General features: G+C 43.1%; 1 protein-coding gene across 2 annotated transcripts in view; it reads right to left on the bottom strand.

Annotated features, from left to right (window-relative positions):
* The window catches only part of PPM1H (protein phosphatase, Mg2+/Mn2+ dependent 1H), a 306,039-nt gene that overhangs the window by 61,924 nt on the left and 227,370 nt on the right, over window positions 1–16,745 (bottom strand). For both annotated transcript variants that reach the window (XM_027854174.1, XM_027854175.1), the window contains one exon: window positions 8,429–8,547. In XM_027854174.1, the coding sequence (XP_027709975.1) occupies window positions 8,429–8,547 (119 nt within the window). The remainder of the gene's footprint in view (window positions 1–8,428; window positions 8,548–16,745) is intronic.

The following is a 16,745-nucleotide window of genomic DNA, read 5'->3' as shown; positions in this document are numbered from 1 at the left end:
ACATACTGACTGCTTAATAAATGTTTTATATTAATAAGTATTTTCCCAGAGTCCCAGGAAGCCTTTTCCTGATTCCTCCTGAATGTTAGTGTCTACCTTCTGTGTAGTTGCTCGGTATCTATTTGTATTTATTCACTTTATATTTATATTATTTATATTATATACTTGCTGTCTCCCCCATTTGAATGTGAGGAGATTGTTTCAGTCTCTGTACTTGTACTTCCAACATCTGGTACAGTAGATGCCTAATAAATGCTTGCTGGATTGACTGGTATTTCTGTCACAGAGCGAAATGAATTGTGTGACATGGGCCATCTTTTTTTTTGTGTGTGTTTTTGGTGAGGCAATTGGGGTTAAGTGACTTGCCCAGGGTCACACAGGGTCACAGCTAGTGAGTGTTAAGTGTTTGGTCTGAGTCTGGATTTGAACTCAGGTCCTCCTGACTCCAAGGCCAGAGCTCCATCCACTGTGTCACTTAGCTGCCCCAACATGGGCCATCTTTAAAGAAGGACCAGAGACTTTAGGAATGGGGCTACACTATATTACCTATGGCAAGATGAAGTTGCCCATTTGGTCCTTCTGCCTTATTGAGTTATTTTCTCATACCCATAGGGTCTCTCTCTGTTGGCTATGAGGAAGAACTGCAGATTTTTCTGTAGGAATTCTAGTACTCAGCACCCTAAGATTCCAAAGACAATTCTCCTTTTCCCCAAAATAACACAGGCACTGGAGATGGGGACGAGGGGGAGTTGACATTTTCCCTCGGCATTTCAATGCACCTCCATCAGAGTTCCCTTCGACTGTTTAAGGGGGCATAGGAAGTATGAATGATGGACCCACCTTTAGTCGGTGCTTCCTACCTCAGAGGTCCCACGGCACTTGTTTGTAACTTTTAAACCCTTTGGTTACTGCTGGCTTCACTTTATAGTGCTCACCTTCACGTTGTCATTAAAGTTGGAACAGGGGAGGGGAAAAGATGTACCCAATCATCACTCTTCTTCTCCCTCCTCTCTGGTCTGACAATGACCATCTGTTTGGGCTTCCTACCACCTGCAAAGACCCCAGCTCTAGCTGTCGCCCCTGTGCGCAGAGGGGAGCGGGGAAGCAGAGTGGGAGGTGAGTCATTCATCACCGTCAGGTGATACGCTGTACACAGCAGGTCAGTCCTCCCTCTCCCGCTGCTCCTGCCACTAGAGCCAGGGTTCTTGAAAAGTTGCAGACCATGCGTGTCACCAGCAACCATTCATCATCACCAGTGCCGGGAGGCTCAGGGGAAAAAATTCCCTCCCCATAGGAATCTGAGCCACCCGGGCTTCCATTCTGTCCTTCCACCGGGGCTTTACAAATGGTAGATCCTTCATCCCCACAGGCCCACATCCCTCCCTTCCTCCTCTATCTCCATTCCCACTCTTGCACCTTCCTTCCCAACCGATGTGTTAAACAGCTCCTGATTATAGTTCCCACTGCCTGAAATGACAACCTAGCTCCCTTTTCTCTAGAAAGGCTTAATGCTGCCAAGGTGGCCCATAATTATTAAATTATGAAAATGAAAGTCACTGGTAGGAAATTAATACCAGACCTGACTGAGGAAAGGCTGCTTTCTTGTGAAGTAATTATGAAATTAAAATTTAATCTCTCCCTGGTGATTTTACAAGGTATGTGGTTGAAATCTAAGGCACAACAATACAATTAGGATTTTGAATGAGACAGGACAGAAGAGGTACTCACCCCATGCCCTAAAGCGTTAAGAGAATTTTTGGGGGATGGGGGTGGCATGCTGGAGTAGGAATTATCCAAGTTTGGGTCAAAGACATAAGGAAATACAAAAATATTTATATAAGCTCTTTTGGTAGGGACAAAAACTGAGGGGCTACCCATCAATTGATAGAGAATGGTTAAACAAAATGTAATACATGGATGTGATGAGATACTGTTATGCTATAAGAAATAATAAATGTGATGGAACACTACTCTGCTTTAAGAAATAATGAAAGGAATAGTTTCATAGAAAAATGGAAAAGTCTCATATGAACTGATGCAAAGTAAAGTGAGCAGAACCAGGAGAAAAATTTATACGATAAAAACAACATTAAAAAAAGAGAGAATTTTCAAAGACTTCAAAACTGGTTAACGCAGTAATTAATAATCTTGATTCCAGAGGACAGATGATGTAGAATGCTAACCACCTAAAAGAGAAGAGACACGAACTATATATGTTGAATGATCATGCATTATTGGACGTGGACAACGTTGGAATTTGTTTTGCTGAACTATGCATATTTATTAAAAGGATATTTGTTTGTTTTTTCAAGTGGGGAAGAAGTGGTAAGGAAAGAAGAAATGCTTATTAATGGAAAAACTTTAATTTTTAAAATTTAGTTAAAAATTAATTTAAAAAAATTTAAAATGATATAAAGAAGCAGGAAAAAGAAAGAGGGTTGCAGGGTTTTTTAATTACTCTTTGAAATTCAGGAGTCCAGCTGTTAGGAAATTTGGGGCTTTTCTGAATACAACTTAATTAGGCCCATAGGCATGGCCAACAGATAAATTCAAGTCTAAAACAGGGATACTGTCCCTTTAAAACCTGCCTTGGGATCAGTGGAAAAGCTAATCAGGAGTGTCAGTTGGGCCTGTTTTATTAGGTGGCTCTCTGGAGGATAAAGCCTGAGGTTTCTGTAACAGGGCTTCTGTGCTTGATTCAATAAATCAATTTATATTAAATGCGGGTGCAGCGCTGGAGCCTGCTTATTAAAGCATCCTCAATCTGCTCATCCACTCCCCTGTCAGGCAGCCTGGCCAAGGCTGTCCAAAGGACATGCAGAAGAACAAGAAGGAATCAGGGAGCGGTCACGTCCGAGAGCTGCAGCCTGTGTCCACTGCAGCCTCTCGAGTGGCAAGGCTACTGCTACTCTTGTTTTGGGGTCAGCCGTTCCGAGACCCCTTGGGCAAATGGCCACGGGGGTGAGGCTGAAAGGCCATCTAAAACAAAATGGGAAGGGTTGAGAGGGAAGCTGCCTTTTAATCAGATACTCGGAGGCTGAAAGACCACATACCCCCTCAACCCAGACCATTAGGAAGCAAAAGACAGAGAGACGAGGGCAAGACTGCCAAACAGGCTGGCATCGATCCGGGTGGCAGCGGGGAGAGAGGAGGCGGAGAGGGAAGCCGTTTGACATACAAAATGGCTTACTGCTCAGCCCCAGGAGGCCGTCCTCTCTGCTTTCCAATCAGTGACCCCCAGGGATATGGCTCTCCCATATACAGTGGCTGAGGCTCCATAAGGTCTGAAAGGAAAAAAACAAGCCCCTCCACAAACATCCTTGTCGGGGACGGAAGAGGCAACCTGGGAGGAATGTGATGGACCCAGTGCTTCCTATCTCAGGGTGACTGAAGAAAGAAAATTATTAAAGAAATTTTTTTAAAGCTTTTGCTGCTGGGTATATTTAGTTTCTAAGTAGCTCCCAGCATTGCAAACTTTTTCTTTTCCCACTCTCCCTTCCCATTTTATTATCTAGAAGGATGGGAAGGGGTTATTTTACATTACTGGTCCCAGAGAATGGTGACATGAGAAATGATGTCATTGAGTTTCCTGGCAAAAATTCCTTAGATTCCATAGCCCAGGTATATGCAGAAGAGAGAAAGAGAAGAAAGGAGAAAAGAGAGGAGAGGAGAGAAAAGATGGGACCTAGAGAACAGAAAGCGTGCTCTTGATTCGATCCCAAGAGATACTAGCTGCCACATTTTACGGATGAAAAAACAAAAAACTTGAGAACCAAATAAGTGAAGTGATTTACCCTCTGCCATAGAGCTAAGCCAGCAGCAGCTGTGGAAACACAGGAAGATGGATTCAGAGGAGGAATGAGCTTCAGAGATCAAGTCCACCCAGACAGAGGAAGCAACTTGCTATTGGGAGAGCTGGATTCAGATACCAGGCCTCCTTCCTCTCTAAGGCACAATCTCCCTAAAACTCAATTGTAGGGAAGTATCGACTTCCAGCCGAGGGTACCTATTCTTTCCGAGATTTAGAACTGGACAGGACCTCTTTCCATTAACATGCTGCTTTTTAGTGCCCTGTGGCATAGCTCTCTTAAAATAATACACCCAAATGGCAGGGAGAGGCTAGTTTGAAGGAGTCCCATACCACACCATTTTACAAACAAAACTACCTAGATTCTCGATGGCATCATTTGTATGATTAGCATTTCCTTCCCTCTGTGTGGCTTCTACCCGTCCGGCCCCCTCAGCCCTGGAACAGCTGCTTCCCTCCTGGCACAGATGCCCTTTTCAGCCCCTCCTGGCTTGGCTCAGAAAGCAGCATGTGGCTAGAGCAAGAACATACTCCTTCCATGGGAAAGATGAGCCACCCACCAGCAGCCACAGGCTTCAGGACCTTGTGCCACGGAGCCAGCTGTGGGAAACTGCTCTTTCAAAACCAGCAACCCAGCCTCTTGCTAGCCAACTGCAGCCTGAGACAGTTCTGGGGCTTGTGCTGTGGGAGACAAAGTTTCTACAAACACAATGCCAGCTACGGCGTGCATGGAAGCTGTAATGGCGGCTCTGCCCACATGGGGGAAGGAGGGAAGTAGGTTGGGTTTGGCGCAGTGGCTAGGTTTCTGGCACTAGCAAGGATGACATCAGGTAGAGAAGAGTGGGTGCTGGATCCGTGGGGAGAGTACAGAAAGGAGGGGGGGAATCTCAAAGTAATTATAGGCCAAACTTGGACTAGTAAAGCTGGGTCACAGCAGTTGTCCTAATGCGACAAGGAAGAGCGGTGAGTGGGTGGGTCCTTGGCCCAGATGCTGCCAGTGTAGGCTTTTGAGGTTAAAAACCACAGTGGAAATTTTATTTGAAGTGGGGGGAGGGGAAGGAGAGGGAAGGAAGTCAGGGAAGAGACCAATTCCATTCTGTGGGTCCTGTAGACAATGACCTTTTGTAATCCATACAAGCTGGGCAAGAGAAAGGATCCCTGCCCCACCATCCCTCTTGAAAGGCACATAATCATAGTTAGTTGTGTGGCAAGGCTTCTAAGGACCCGAATTCTCTCCCACGCTCTCCATTTCCAGTGCCACATACAAGAGAAAGCCGACCTAATACTGTGTGTCCAATTAGAAGCACTACATTTTTCTAGGTATATTTAGAGTTGATACTTTTGAAACCCATCTGAGGGTTGAGGGGTTAGGAAAATTACTACTGAAAATTCTTTCTGGTAAATATCATCTCTCTGTCTTTTCTCTGCCTCCTTACTGGTGTGTGGAGACCCTGTATCCTGGGGGCTGGGGTGTAGAAGAAGGCTGGTCAGCCCAATTTTGCTTGAGGACCTAGAATTTCAATGTCTACCATTACCCAAATCCACTTGACCAACACTGCCATCATCTAGAGGCATGCTGAGAAGACCGTGTGTACAGGCGTGGGATGTTTGAACACCATCTTTGGTCCCTTCAAAACAAATAATAAGGTATGTGAAGGTCAAGTTAAGGAAGAAAAAAAGAACATAGGGACCTCATCACTTGTACCTCCCCACCCCCAAGTGGTCATCGCCTCTCACCTTCCCAGCCTTTATCAATAGGTCATCCTGGAAGCATCTCTGACTCATCTCTCTCCTTTACTTCCTAGAAATAATCAGTCCTCAAACTGGTTGTTCTTGTTTCCATCCTGTCCTTTTTCAATTTCTTTTGCCATCCCCTTAAGTTTAGGTCTTCATCACCCCCTATTTACATAGCAGATGTCCTGACTTTTGTCTTTCTCATTCCTAGCCCCTCTCACAAACTGCTAGAAGACTAGCCCAGGTTAAACCCTTCTTTCTGCTCAATAAATCTCCACGGCTTTCTTACTGCCCACAAACTTCTCTGTTTGATCTTCAAGGTCCTATCCATACCTTTATATTTCCTACTCATTTCCTGGCATAAATTCTGAAAAAAAAAAAATTCTTTATTGAGAGAGAATCCTTATTGAGCAAGAAGAATCATTGACTCAGCAGATCTTTAAAAAGGAAGGATCCACCTTTAGTTTCTCTTCTTTCCATCTGCATCACATCATGACTATTCAAGCCTCTCCCTGGAGGGGTGAGGGATGGAACTTTGCCGCTGCCCATCCCTACCCATATGGAGCTCAAATGGCACTGTGTCAAGTCTGACCTTGACTGGACCTTGGGCTCCTAACTGATTGTTTTATTGCATGTTTTTGGGGGGTTCTGAACTTAGATGACTAAGCAATGATATTGGGAAGTTGAGTGTGGGCACTGACTTTTGAGTTTGAGAGGTCCGGAGATCTTGAGTCCTTACACAGTGTGAGAGGTGCCTTCTCCACAGTCAATACAACACTTCTTGGAAAGGATGACCAAGGACAAGAGAATGAGCCCAAGCCTTGGTCCAGCTTAGCAGAGGTGAAATACAACAATGCCCATTCAATAATCCTGCAAACTGCCTCAGTTTAAGTCTTAACCTCCTGGGAGAATAAAATAATAGCTATAAGTTATTATAGTTATAGTACCATACTACTAATTATTAATTATAATAGTAGTTATAAATTATGTATCCTCTTTTAAGTCTCTGTCAATGTGGACTTGTGAGAGCCTTTTAGGTTTGGTAATTCTTTTATGGGGAAGAAATAGCTATCTCCATATCTGATCTAGAGTATATCTTATGTAGCTTTCTACTCCCTGCTTTGGGGTAGATCTAGATGTAAGCCAAAACCTAAACTAAAGTAATCTTTCTTGGGGCGCCAGGGTAGGGGGCGTAAAGAGCTAAAGAGTACAAGACAAGGAACATAACCACATCTGTCCACCCAGGACTGAATGAGGTCTAAAGAAGAAAAGATGTGATGTACTAGTAGGCAGATGGCAAGATGGTCTAGGCATTCTGCTGGTGAAGCAAGAAGGTCTAGTGTCTACGCGCAGACAGTAGATATAAGCACTGACTGTAGATACACTGGGCTAGTTTGCATTTACTTGGTCACTAATGATTATGCCTAAGGAAGGCAGCTAGGTGGTGCAGTGGATAGAGTGCTGGACCTGAAGTCAAGGAGACTTATCTTCAGGAGTTCAAATCCAGCCTCAGACACTTATTAGCTGTGTGACCTTAGGCAAGTTATTTAAACTTGTCTGCCTCAGTTTCCTCATCTATAAAATGAGCTGGAGAAAGAAATGGCAAACCAGTATGGTATCTTTGCCAGGAAAACCCCAAACACCATCATGAAGAGTTGGACATGACTGAAAGATGGCTTACTGACAATAGACCTTAAGGCAGGACTTCCAAAGATGAATGGATTAACTCTCTCAGAGACATGGACATAGATTCTGGAGGTCCAGGCCTCAGTGAACATCTGACAGGTCAGATGGGATGCAAAGGAGAAGCAAGGTCTCGGGTCTAGGGAGCGCGTAACCTTGACTACAGTCATCCTCTACACAGATATGTCTCAGTACCACTATACTCTATGTCTAGACTACCCACTCTCCCCATGAATGCTCTATGTACTTGTGGGAGAGTATACCCCAGGTTTCTAACAGGGAATATTTTATGGCTACTTCTATGCCAGCTTGGCGGTACAGCAGACAAAAGCACCAGGTCTGGAGTCAAGAAGACTTGAGTTCAAATCTGGCCTAAGATATTTACTAGCTGTGGGACCCTGAGCAAGTCACTTCCCTTCTGTTTGCCTTAGTTTTCTCATCTGTAAAATGGGAATGATAATAATAGCACCCTACCCTCCCGGACTGTTGTGAAGTTCAAATGAAATAATAATTGTAAAGCCTTTAGCACGGTGCCTAGCACATACTAAGGACTATATAAATGTCAGTTATTATTATCTTATCAAATGCTTTTGCTTTGAGCTAATTGTGTCTAAAGGCTGACTGCTAATGAAAAACACAGCATCAGAGATTTTTGAGCACTTGGGTTTTTGTTTTTGTTTTTTTTTTTTTAAGAAGCATCCATGCACAAGGGTGGGTGCAGCTACCCACCTCTGGGGACATAAACAATTTCCATGAGTAAGTGCAAACTGGAAGAAGTACTACTCATAGGGGGCGCTACAAAACAAGTACAAAACCCAACAAACATGGTCCTAAGATGCTTTCCATCCAACATGCCTTCTACTTGAGAGGCTGGAGAAGCAGGCCTCAAACCCCGAAAAGGGGGCGGCGGAGACCAACGCACCTGGAGTGGTTCAATCCTGGCACTTAAGACACGGCAGAAAACGGTGTCCAGGGTTGGTGAACCTGTGGCCTCGAGGCCACCGGTGGCCCTCTAGGTCCTCAACTGTAGCAATGTGGCATTGAGACCGCAGGCTCCCCATCCCTGGTGTAGCCCCTTTTCCATTACCACAAAGACATCTGCAGACGCCTGCCTCTTCTTCCTCATCCAACCAGATGCATAAATGGATTTTTTTTTTTGAGGATGCCTCCTTTACTCCTACCAAGGAGGGGATGTGTTCTTACCAGCCTGTCATATTGAAGTCCCTGTAGAGCATCTTCTTTCCAAGTTCTTTTCTCTGTACTCTCCTTGGAAACTCCAAATGTGTGAACTCATTTCCCAGCAAGTGAGGCTGCATGAAAGCCTAATAGTGGGAAGGGAAAAAGGAGAAGGAAAAAAAAAAAAACAAACTTCACATTTAGGGCATGAAACAACACTCGCCGAATGTTTTACAAATCCAGGCAGATGCTTAAAGAAACAACAACAAACCGGAGACTTTTTTTCTTCCCCCCAGGAAAGGAAAACAGGTTTTAGAAACTGAGTGCTCTCAGAAAAGTACTCTGTGAAATCATAAATTTATACAAGTTAAGAAAAGGCAATTTGACTTTTCAATTGGTGCTAAAGAATACAAGAGCACATTTGTTTTTATTAAGGCCTGAGATGGATATTCCAAAGCACTCCCCAGTCCTAGTCACTATTCTTATTTTGATACTTTAAAAAAAGTCTCACTGCTTAGATGTTGCTTTTTTAAAAATTTAATCTAATTTTTTTAAATTAACACAAATTTATTTTCTCCCCCTTCCATCCCTCCATCCATGGGGGGAGAGAAGAAAATCAAAACTCTCATCATAACAAATATGCACATTCAAGCAAAACAAACTCTCACACTGGTTGTGTCTTATTGCTTAGATATTTCCTTTTTAAAAATTTAATCCATTTTTTTTCAATTAACAAAAATCTATTTTCTCTTCCTTTCATCCCTCCATCCATTGGTGGGGGAGGGGGAGGAAGGAAAAAAACTCATAATAACAAATATGCACATTCAAGCAAAACAAACTTCCACATTGTCCACGTGCAAAAATGTATGTCCCATTCTGCACCTCAAGTCCATCACTTCTTGGTCAGGAAGTGGGTAGCAAGTTTCACTGTCTGTCTTCTGGGCTCATTTGTTACCCCATCTCTAAAATAAGGTGATTGATCCAATCTATGAAATCTGAGGCAGTTTCCAGCCTCTGCCTGGCACATTACTGAGCTGCAAGATATTCACATTTGGGGTGTAAACCTTGACCCTCCTATAACAATCTCTTTCTCCTCATCCTTCACCAAGGGATTAAAAAAAAAGGGCAGGAAAGGCTACCCTGACCTTTTTCTCCTTGGCTTTGTGGGCTCTGGGCAAGCTGTCTACACAGAATGAACACTGCATCTCACCATGTGTCTGCATATTTATTACCCAATAAATACAATGGACTAGTGATGCAGGCTGGGGCTGGAGACACCAGGCAGGAACTTTCTACTGGAGTTTCTCCATCCCACTCAGTGGTAATTTGATCATGTAAGTGCAGGGCCATACTGGAGCAGATGGTCTTTTCCTTCCCCCCACCAAATCTCTGCTCCCGCTACAAAGTCTTGAACAAACAGCGGAATTACTCCGAGACAAACAGCCTCATTGTCACATTCAGAATTCAAACCCAGCTATCCACTGAGGTGAAATGCTTATGCTCAGGCTGGGCTTTTGTACCCCCCACAAATACCTGCATCAATGCTTATTCCTGCCTACCCCCTCCTCAGATAGAAGCAGATAATGTTTACTAATTGGCTGGGTGGAGTATATTGGGTTTTTTCTCCAGACTCCTGAGTCTGGAGTGGGGGGCAGGTATCTTGGGGACTGAGAGTCATTCCTCATCTGGCTTTGGTTTCAGGATCCTCTTGGATTGGGGGCTCTTAAAGCTATGGTGAAATTGATTGAGGCTTGGGGTTGCTGCCGATCAATAGCCTAATTTTTAGGTTTAAGACATACCTGAGTTCTCAGGGGATTCAAGAATGGACTGTTTCCCAGGGATATTTAGGATATAAGGATTCTAATTTCTTTGGACATGCTGATGGGAGAGGATCCCCCTGAGGACCTCCCGGGTTCAACCTAAAAGCCAAGGGTCTGAAGAATTCCAGAGAGCTCTCTAGAAAGTCAATGAGTCAGCCAACCAATAAATATTTATTAAGCATTTACCACATGCCAGGCAATGTGCTAATCCCTGGGGATGCAGAGAAAGGCCAGTCCCTGTCCTTAAGGAGCTCATAGTCTAATGGGAGAGACAATATGAAAACAACTACGTACAAGACATACACAGGATAAATTGGAGCTAATCGATACAGGAAAGGTACTTTGTTCAGTTTTTCAGCTGTGTCGGACTCTTTGTTACTCCATTTGGGGTTTTCTTGGCAAAGATACCGGAGATGTTTGCCATTTCCTTCTCCAGCTCATTTTACAGATGAGGAAACTGAGGCAATCAGGGTTGAGTGTCTTGCTCAGCATCACACAGCTAGTAAGTGTCTGAGGCCAGATTTGAATTTAAGAAGATGAGTCTTCCTGACTCCAGGCCTTGCACTATATCCACTAGTGTTGGCAAAGCCATCTTGTAAGATGAGATTTTAGCTGGGTCTTGAAGGAAGTCAAGGAAGTCAGGAAACGAGACGAGAAAGGAGAGTATCCCAGGAATGTAGAATAGCCAGTAAAAATGCCTGGAATCTGGAGATGTATAAGGGACAGCAAGGAGGCCAGGGTCCTCACATGCAGAGAGTTAATTTGTATTCAGCTACTTCTAAACATTGGTTCATTCATTATTCAACAAACCATTTCTTAAATGTTTACGATGCTCAAGGCCTCATACTAGACACTGGTGAAGATGCAACAGTAACTAACAAATTTCCCCTCTCTTATGCATTTTATAACGTATAGGCCAATATTCCAATGGATCAGTGATCTCACTGAAGCAGGTTTTCAGTGACGTAGACTGCAACTCATCCACGGATGTCCATCCTGTCTGCCTGACACTTGTCAGTGTCAAACCTTCCAGAGTATCCATTGAACCTTTCAGGACCCTTCCTCACATTCTCTTGATATTGGATGGATCCCAATGGAGAGTATCATCCGTCAATCAAGTTATCCCTTACCCTAGTTATGTGGCTGGTGCATCTTTTTTTCCCTGATTTCACATTTCTCTCAATGTCCTCTACATTGCTTCTCTTATATAATTCCTCACTTATAATGTGTCACAGCCTGCTTAAGCCCACTGTGCACCCCTTCATTGCCCTCTAGGTGACAGAGCATCACAGATCTACACATCACATTCTAGAAACCAACAATCAGTTGCTATGTTATAAATTTCCATTTTCCACAGTCTCTACAGAATTGAAGCTTATGGCATAGCAAGTGGAGCTTGGTTCCTGAAATGTGATGCTTGCAAACATCTGATAACAAGACCTGTTCTTATAAGACAACTGGTGATTACAGCCAGTGTCACTCAGACTTACCCACCCCTTTAATTTCTAGGTCGGTACACATTAAACAATAACAATAACAACAAGGGTGGTGATGATGATGATGGCTGGCGTCTGCCAGCCAGGCTGGGCCTGACTTAGGCTAGTCTTCTGGTTGTTTAGGTCTAATATTGGAATGAGACAAGACAAGTGTCACCCAACAGTTAACAAAGGGTTAACTACCATGGCAGGGAAAGCATCTGCAACAAAGTGAGGACATCATGCTGATTCCTCTGGACACAGTTTCTCTGTGTTGGTCATGTTCAAGGTCCAAGGTCAGAAGTCAGAAAGGTAGGTGGATCTCCTTCTGGCCTTTTGAATTCAAGCAACTAGGTGGCAAAGTGGATAGAGCACTGGGCCTGGAGCCAGATAGACCTGAATTCCAATCCAGCCCCACACATTTACTAGCTGTGTGACTCTGGGCAAGTCATCTAAACCCATTTGCCTCAATTTCCTCATCTGTAGCTGGAGAAGGAAATGGCAGACAACTCCAATATCTTTGCCAAGAAAACCCCAAATGGGGTCACAATGAGTCAAGACACAATTGAAAAATTACTCAACAACAAAAAAATTCAGGCAAACAGAAACAAACAACCTGGACCAATCTCTTTAGCCAATCAAGTTTAAAGAAAGTTTCAATACCTCTTAAGACACTATCTGGCAAGGCCCTAGAAGATACTGCTTCCTATCACAGAACCAAAAAGGTCAAAGTCTACAACCTTGGGAAATATCACTCTACTTTAGCTCAGGAAGTAAGCAAGGGATGTGTTACGATGTAGTGCATGTCCTTCCACACTGTTCTAAGTCATATTTAGCTTGCTTAAAAAATAGCTCAATTCTTACTCTAGAGAATTTTTTTGTCATGAAAGCTGTCTCACTGCCTCTTCTTGTTCAACTGAGCTTTGAGAATAGGCTCAAGCCCCAGGAAAGGGTTCAAACAGGCCTGGGCTTTGTTTCCAAGGTGGTTCCCCCAGCAGGTGGAGTGGGTAACACAAGGACAACAGATTTTTGGAAGGTATCGAGAGGCTTCTTCCCAACCCTTCCTCAGCAACCAGGTGTTGATGTGGCTTCATCAGTCAAAGCTTGCCTGAGGCGACATTCTAATCAGTATATTGCAAGAGAGGACCCCATTTGGTGATTATTTTCTTCTTCTTCTCTATTTCCTGCTAGCAAGAAAGTGATTGAATTAAGCCTCTAAGATGTAGGCAATTTTTGAGGCATATTCCACAGCAGTACTCCTGGCCTGGGAAGTTTAAATTTGTCATTTCCCACCATCCATATGAGAAACATGAAACGGCTCCCAGAGTGAGTGGACGTGTACTCTCTGGGCATATTTAGCAGCTGACCCAGGCATATTAGATATCTGGACAAGGAAAGAACAAAGTCTTCTATAAAAGGGGCCAAGGAGTAAAACTTCACTTAGTATCTAATGTTTTATCTTTTATTATTATTGTTGTTATTATATTTGTCTGTATTAATAACTACTTCTGGTTAAGATGTCAACATGAAAGCTTGTAGAGGAACCAGTTCTCTCACGTACACTCTAACAAAATACCTAAAAGGGTGAAAGAAAATGATCAAAGCCACCCAACAGAGACAGCAGAAGCATCTCCAGCCAGACCAGGACTGCACAAGAAGACAGCCACAAGCATTGGAGAGGCTGCTCAAAGAAGGCTTTAGACAGGGGTGGAGAACGCCAGTGTAAGCTCTGAGAATTAAGGGCAGAAGCTAGAAACATCTCAGCGTGGCTTATCAAAGTAGCAGAGTGAGATAGAGCCAGTTCCTAAGACAGGATAGAACAATTAGTGAGTATACAGAATGACAGAAAGAGAAAAGACCAGTTCAACAACTAGGTATATATTCAGGGTGACTAAGGCTTGAGACAAATGTGATCTTCAGCATCTGAGTGGGGTCTGTTCAGGTTCATAACAGGGAATGGAGTCAATGCCCAGTTGGGGAGAAAGGAGACAGTGATGGGTAGAGGTCAATACCTACAACGGGCTGACAGAGGAGGCAGAAGCCAGGGACTGTGTCAGAGGGTACCCCCAGTCCTGGCCACTACATGCAGAAATATACACGGAGTGACACAGAATCCAAATGACAGAAGAAATAGGGCCTGCCCAGCCCATCCAAGAGTGTGAGGGAGGACCCTGGTACAAAACCCCTATCCAGAAACTATGCCTGGAGATATGAGCAAACAGAAGAAACCACCAAACACAATATGAGGAATACTGTGGATTAATAAAGGCCTTAAAGGTTAACCCCAAAGAGGAGAGTGAACCTACAAGTTTAAGTGGAACCTTAGATAAAAGAATGGGTTGGCCACAAGGACTCTAAGAGCGGCTGGAAGAAATGAAAAAACAGCTCAAATTAGAGCTCTAGAAGGGTAAAAAAAATGGAAGAATAAATAGCTTAGAATAGAAGGTAGAAAATCTTACTCAAGTAAGTAGACTCCCTGAAAAATGTAATAAAACAATAAGAAATCAATGACCCCAGGTGAAAATAAGACATAGTGGAACAAAATCAAAAAGTGAGGTATCTACTATCAAAAGGAAAACAGGTCGAGAAGAGAGAGTTTAAGTTCCCTGAAAATCAGGTCCAAACAAAAAACCTGGATACCATATTTCAAGAAATCATAAAAGAGAGGTGCCTAGTTCTAACAGAAAAGGGCAAAGTGAAGATAGAACGAATCCACTTTCCCTGAAATGTATATGTAAAAGAAAAACTATACTGGAATAGTAAAATCAGAATCTTAAGTGTTGTATGAAATCTTGGTGTTCATCCAAGCTGATGTCTACTTAGCTTAGAAAGTCAATGTAATAATTAAATTATAAATCATAAAGTGCTCTCTCTGGCTCTCTATACGTGCACACAGAGAGGGCAGCTGTGACACAGTCGGATAGAGCACCAGGCCAGGAGTCAGGAAGACCGGAGTTCAAATCTGACCTCAGATACTTACTAGCTGTGTGACCCTGGGCAAGTCACTTAACCTTGTTTGCCTCAGTTTCCTCATCTGTCAAATGAACTAGAGAAGGAAATGGCAAATCACTCCAGTATCTTTGTCAAGAAAACTCCAAATGGGGTCACAAAGAGTCAGATAGGGCTGAAAAACGACTGAACAAAAACATATGTATGTGTATATGTGTATATATACATATATATATAGTCTATATAAAATTCTTGTAAAACTGCCTTAGTATAATCTATTTCTAAAATATTAGTAAAAGAACTATGAAATATTTTTATCCCATAAGAATGCTCTCAGTCTAACAGTAATTTAGTCCTCTTTTTCATTCATTAAGAGAGAATGCAGTTATAGTAGAAGGAAAAGATCCATGGATTTGGGGCCAGAAGGCTTGGGTTCAAATCCTGATGTAGCTACTTCCTTCCTGGGTAGCCTTGGGGGAAAGTCACTTCGCCCTCTAGGGCTCAGATTCTTTACATGTAAAATGGAAGAGGAGCTGGGTTGGACTAGATTAGATCATGGATATGCTGGATCCTGCTTGAATGGGGCTCCGAGAGCCGTCTGTTAAATGTTCAATGTGAACATTTACAACCTTGGAAACCAGCAGATTCTACAAATCAGGGCTTGATTTGTTTTGTTGATTGTCCAGACTTAAGACAGTAATGGAGAAACTTTAATAATGCAGATGAAAATTAAAAATGTGTAATGCATACAAGCTCTCAGCCTTCCCTCCCTCCTCCCCCATCAGCTGGTTGTTAAACATTTACCAGCACATCTCTGGCCTAAATGATCCCTAAAAGCCAGCCCTAAATTCTACTAAAGGTAAAGAAACCGGCATGTTTTATCAACTTGGCTTTGATTTCACTCCATTTAGGCTTTCAGAAACACTGCCCCTCTTCCTTGGACCCTTCAAAGAGTCCAAACATATCTCTGCTGTCACAACAAAAAACACTAGGCAGGCATTTTAGAAGCAGCTGTGGTCAATTATTGAGGGCATGTTTTAAAGTGAGCTTTTTATATACAAGTATAGAAGGGATCTCTGGGGCCCAGGAAGGTGAGCTGAGCTAACAAGAGCACCTATGTAAGTTGGTTACTTGGTAACTCTAACACTTTAAAACTTTTGCAGGAAAAAAATTTATCTTCCGTTACATGGTACAGGATTCAGGGGTGTCAAATGAGTATTTCTCCAAGTTTATCTGTAGATCCTTTTTTTTTTCTTTAGGCAATTGGGGTTAAGTGACTTGCCCAGGGTCACACAGCTAGTAAGTGTCAAGTGTTTGGTCTGAGGCCACATTTGAACACAGGTCCTCCTGACTTCAGGGCCAGTGCTCTATCCACTGCGCCACCTAGCTGCCCCTTGTAGATCCTTTTTTTTGAGAAAAATGTTTAACCTACTTATAGGACCCCGTGGGTGAGGTGGGTTGTCTCGCAGATAAGAAGTCAGGGTTTCTCAAGAGCCGTTTCTATACTTCTGCTAAGTTTCAGAACACCACCATCATCTTCTTCATCATCATAACTGACATTTATAAATTTATTAAAAAAACAAAAACAAAACCCTGACATTTATACTACGTTCTAGGCACTGCACTAAGTGCCTTATAATTAGGCAAACCACTCTAGTATCTTTGCCAAGAAAATTCCAAATGGGGTCATGAAGAGTCAGACACAACTGAAAAACGACTAAACAACAAAAAATGAAATTATATCTATTTTTCCTTCGATGGGCTACTTTTCACTATCACAGACAGATTTCTCTGTAGAGTAGGTACCACACACACATACATCCCACAAACACACATTCAGGTGATAAGAGAAAGAGGACAACATGTGTTGGAATCATTATCCCAGGGCAACCATGGTTGGTTTCAAAGGTTCAAGAGGCCAGCTTTCATTTCCTTCACAGTTTGAACTCATAGCTACCACCTCAGGAATCACAGGCAAACTACTTCAGAATCAGACGAAAAAGTTCACAGTCCAAAGGAGGCTCCTAAGTCTGGTAGTTCTCTCTTGCACCCTGGGCAGCAGGTTGGCCAACTCCAGCTTTCTCCTCTTGCTACCTCATC

The sequence above is a fragment of the Vombatus ursinus genome, unplaced genomic scaffold, assembly GCF_900497805.2.
Source record: "Vombatus ursinus unplaced genomic scaffold, bare-nosed wombat genome assembly UNPS02010320.1, whole genome shotgun sequence".
In the NCBI taxonomy this organism is placed as follows: domain Eukaryota; kingdom Metazoa; phylum Chordata; class Mammalia; order Diprotodontia; family Vombatidae; genus Vombatus; species Vombatus ursinus.
Note: the sequence above shows the minus strand (reverse complement) of the source record. Positions and strands in the feature narration are given on the sequence as shown.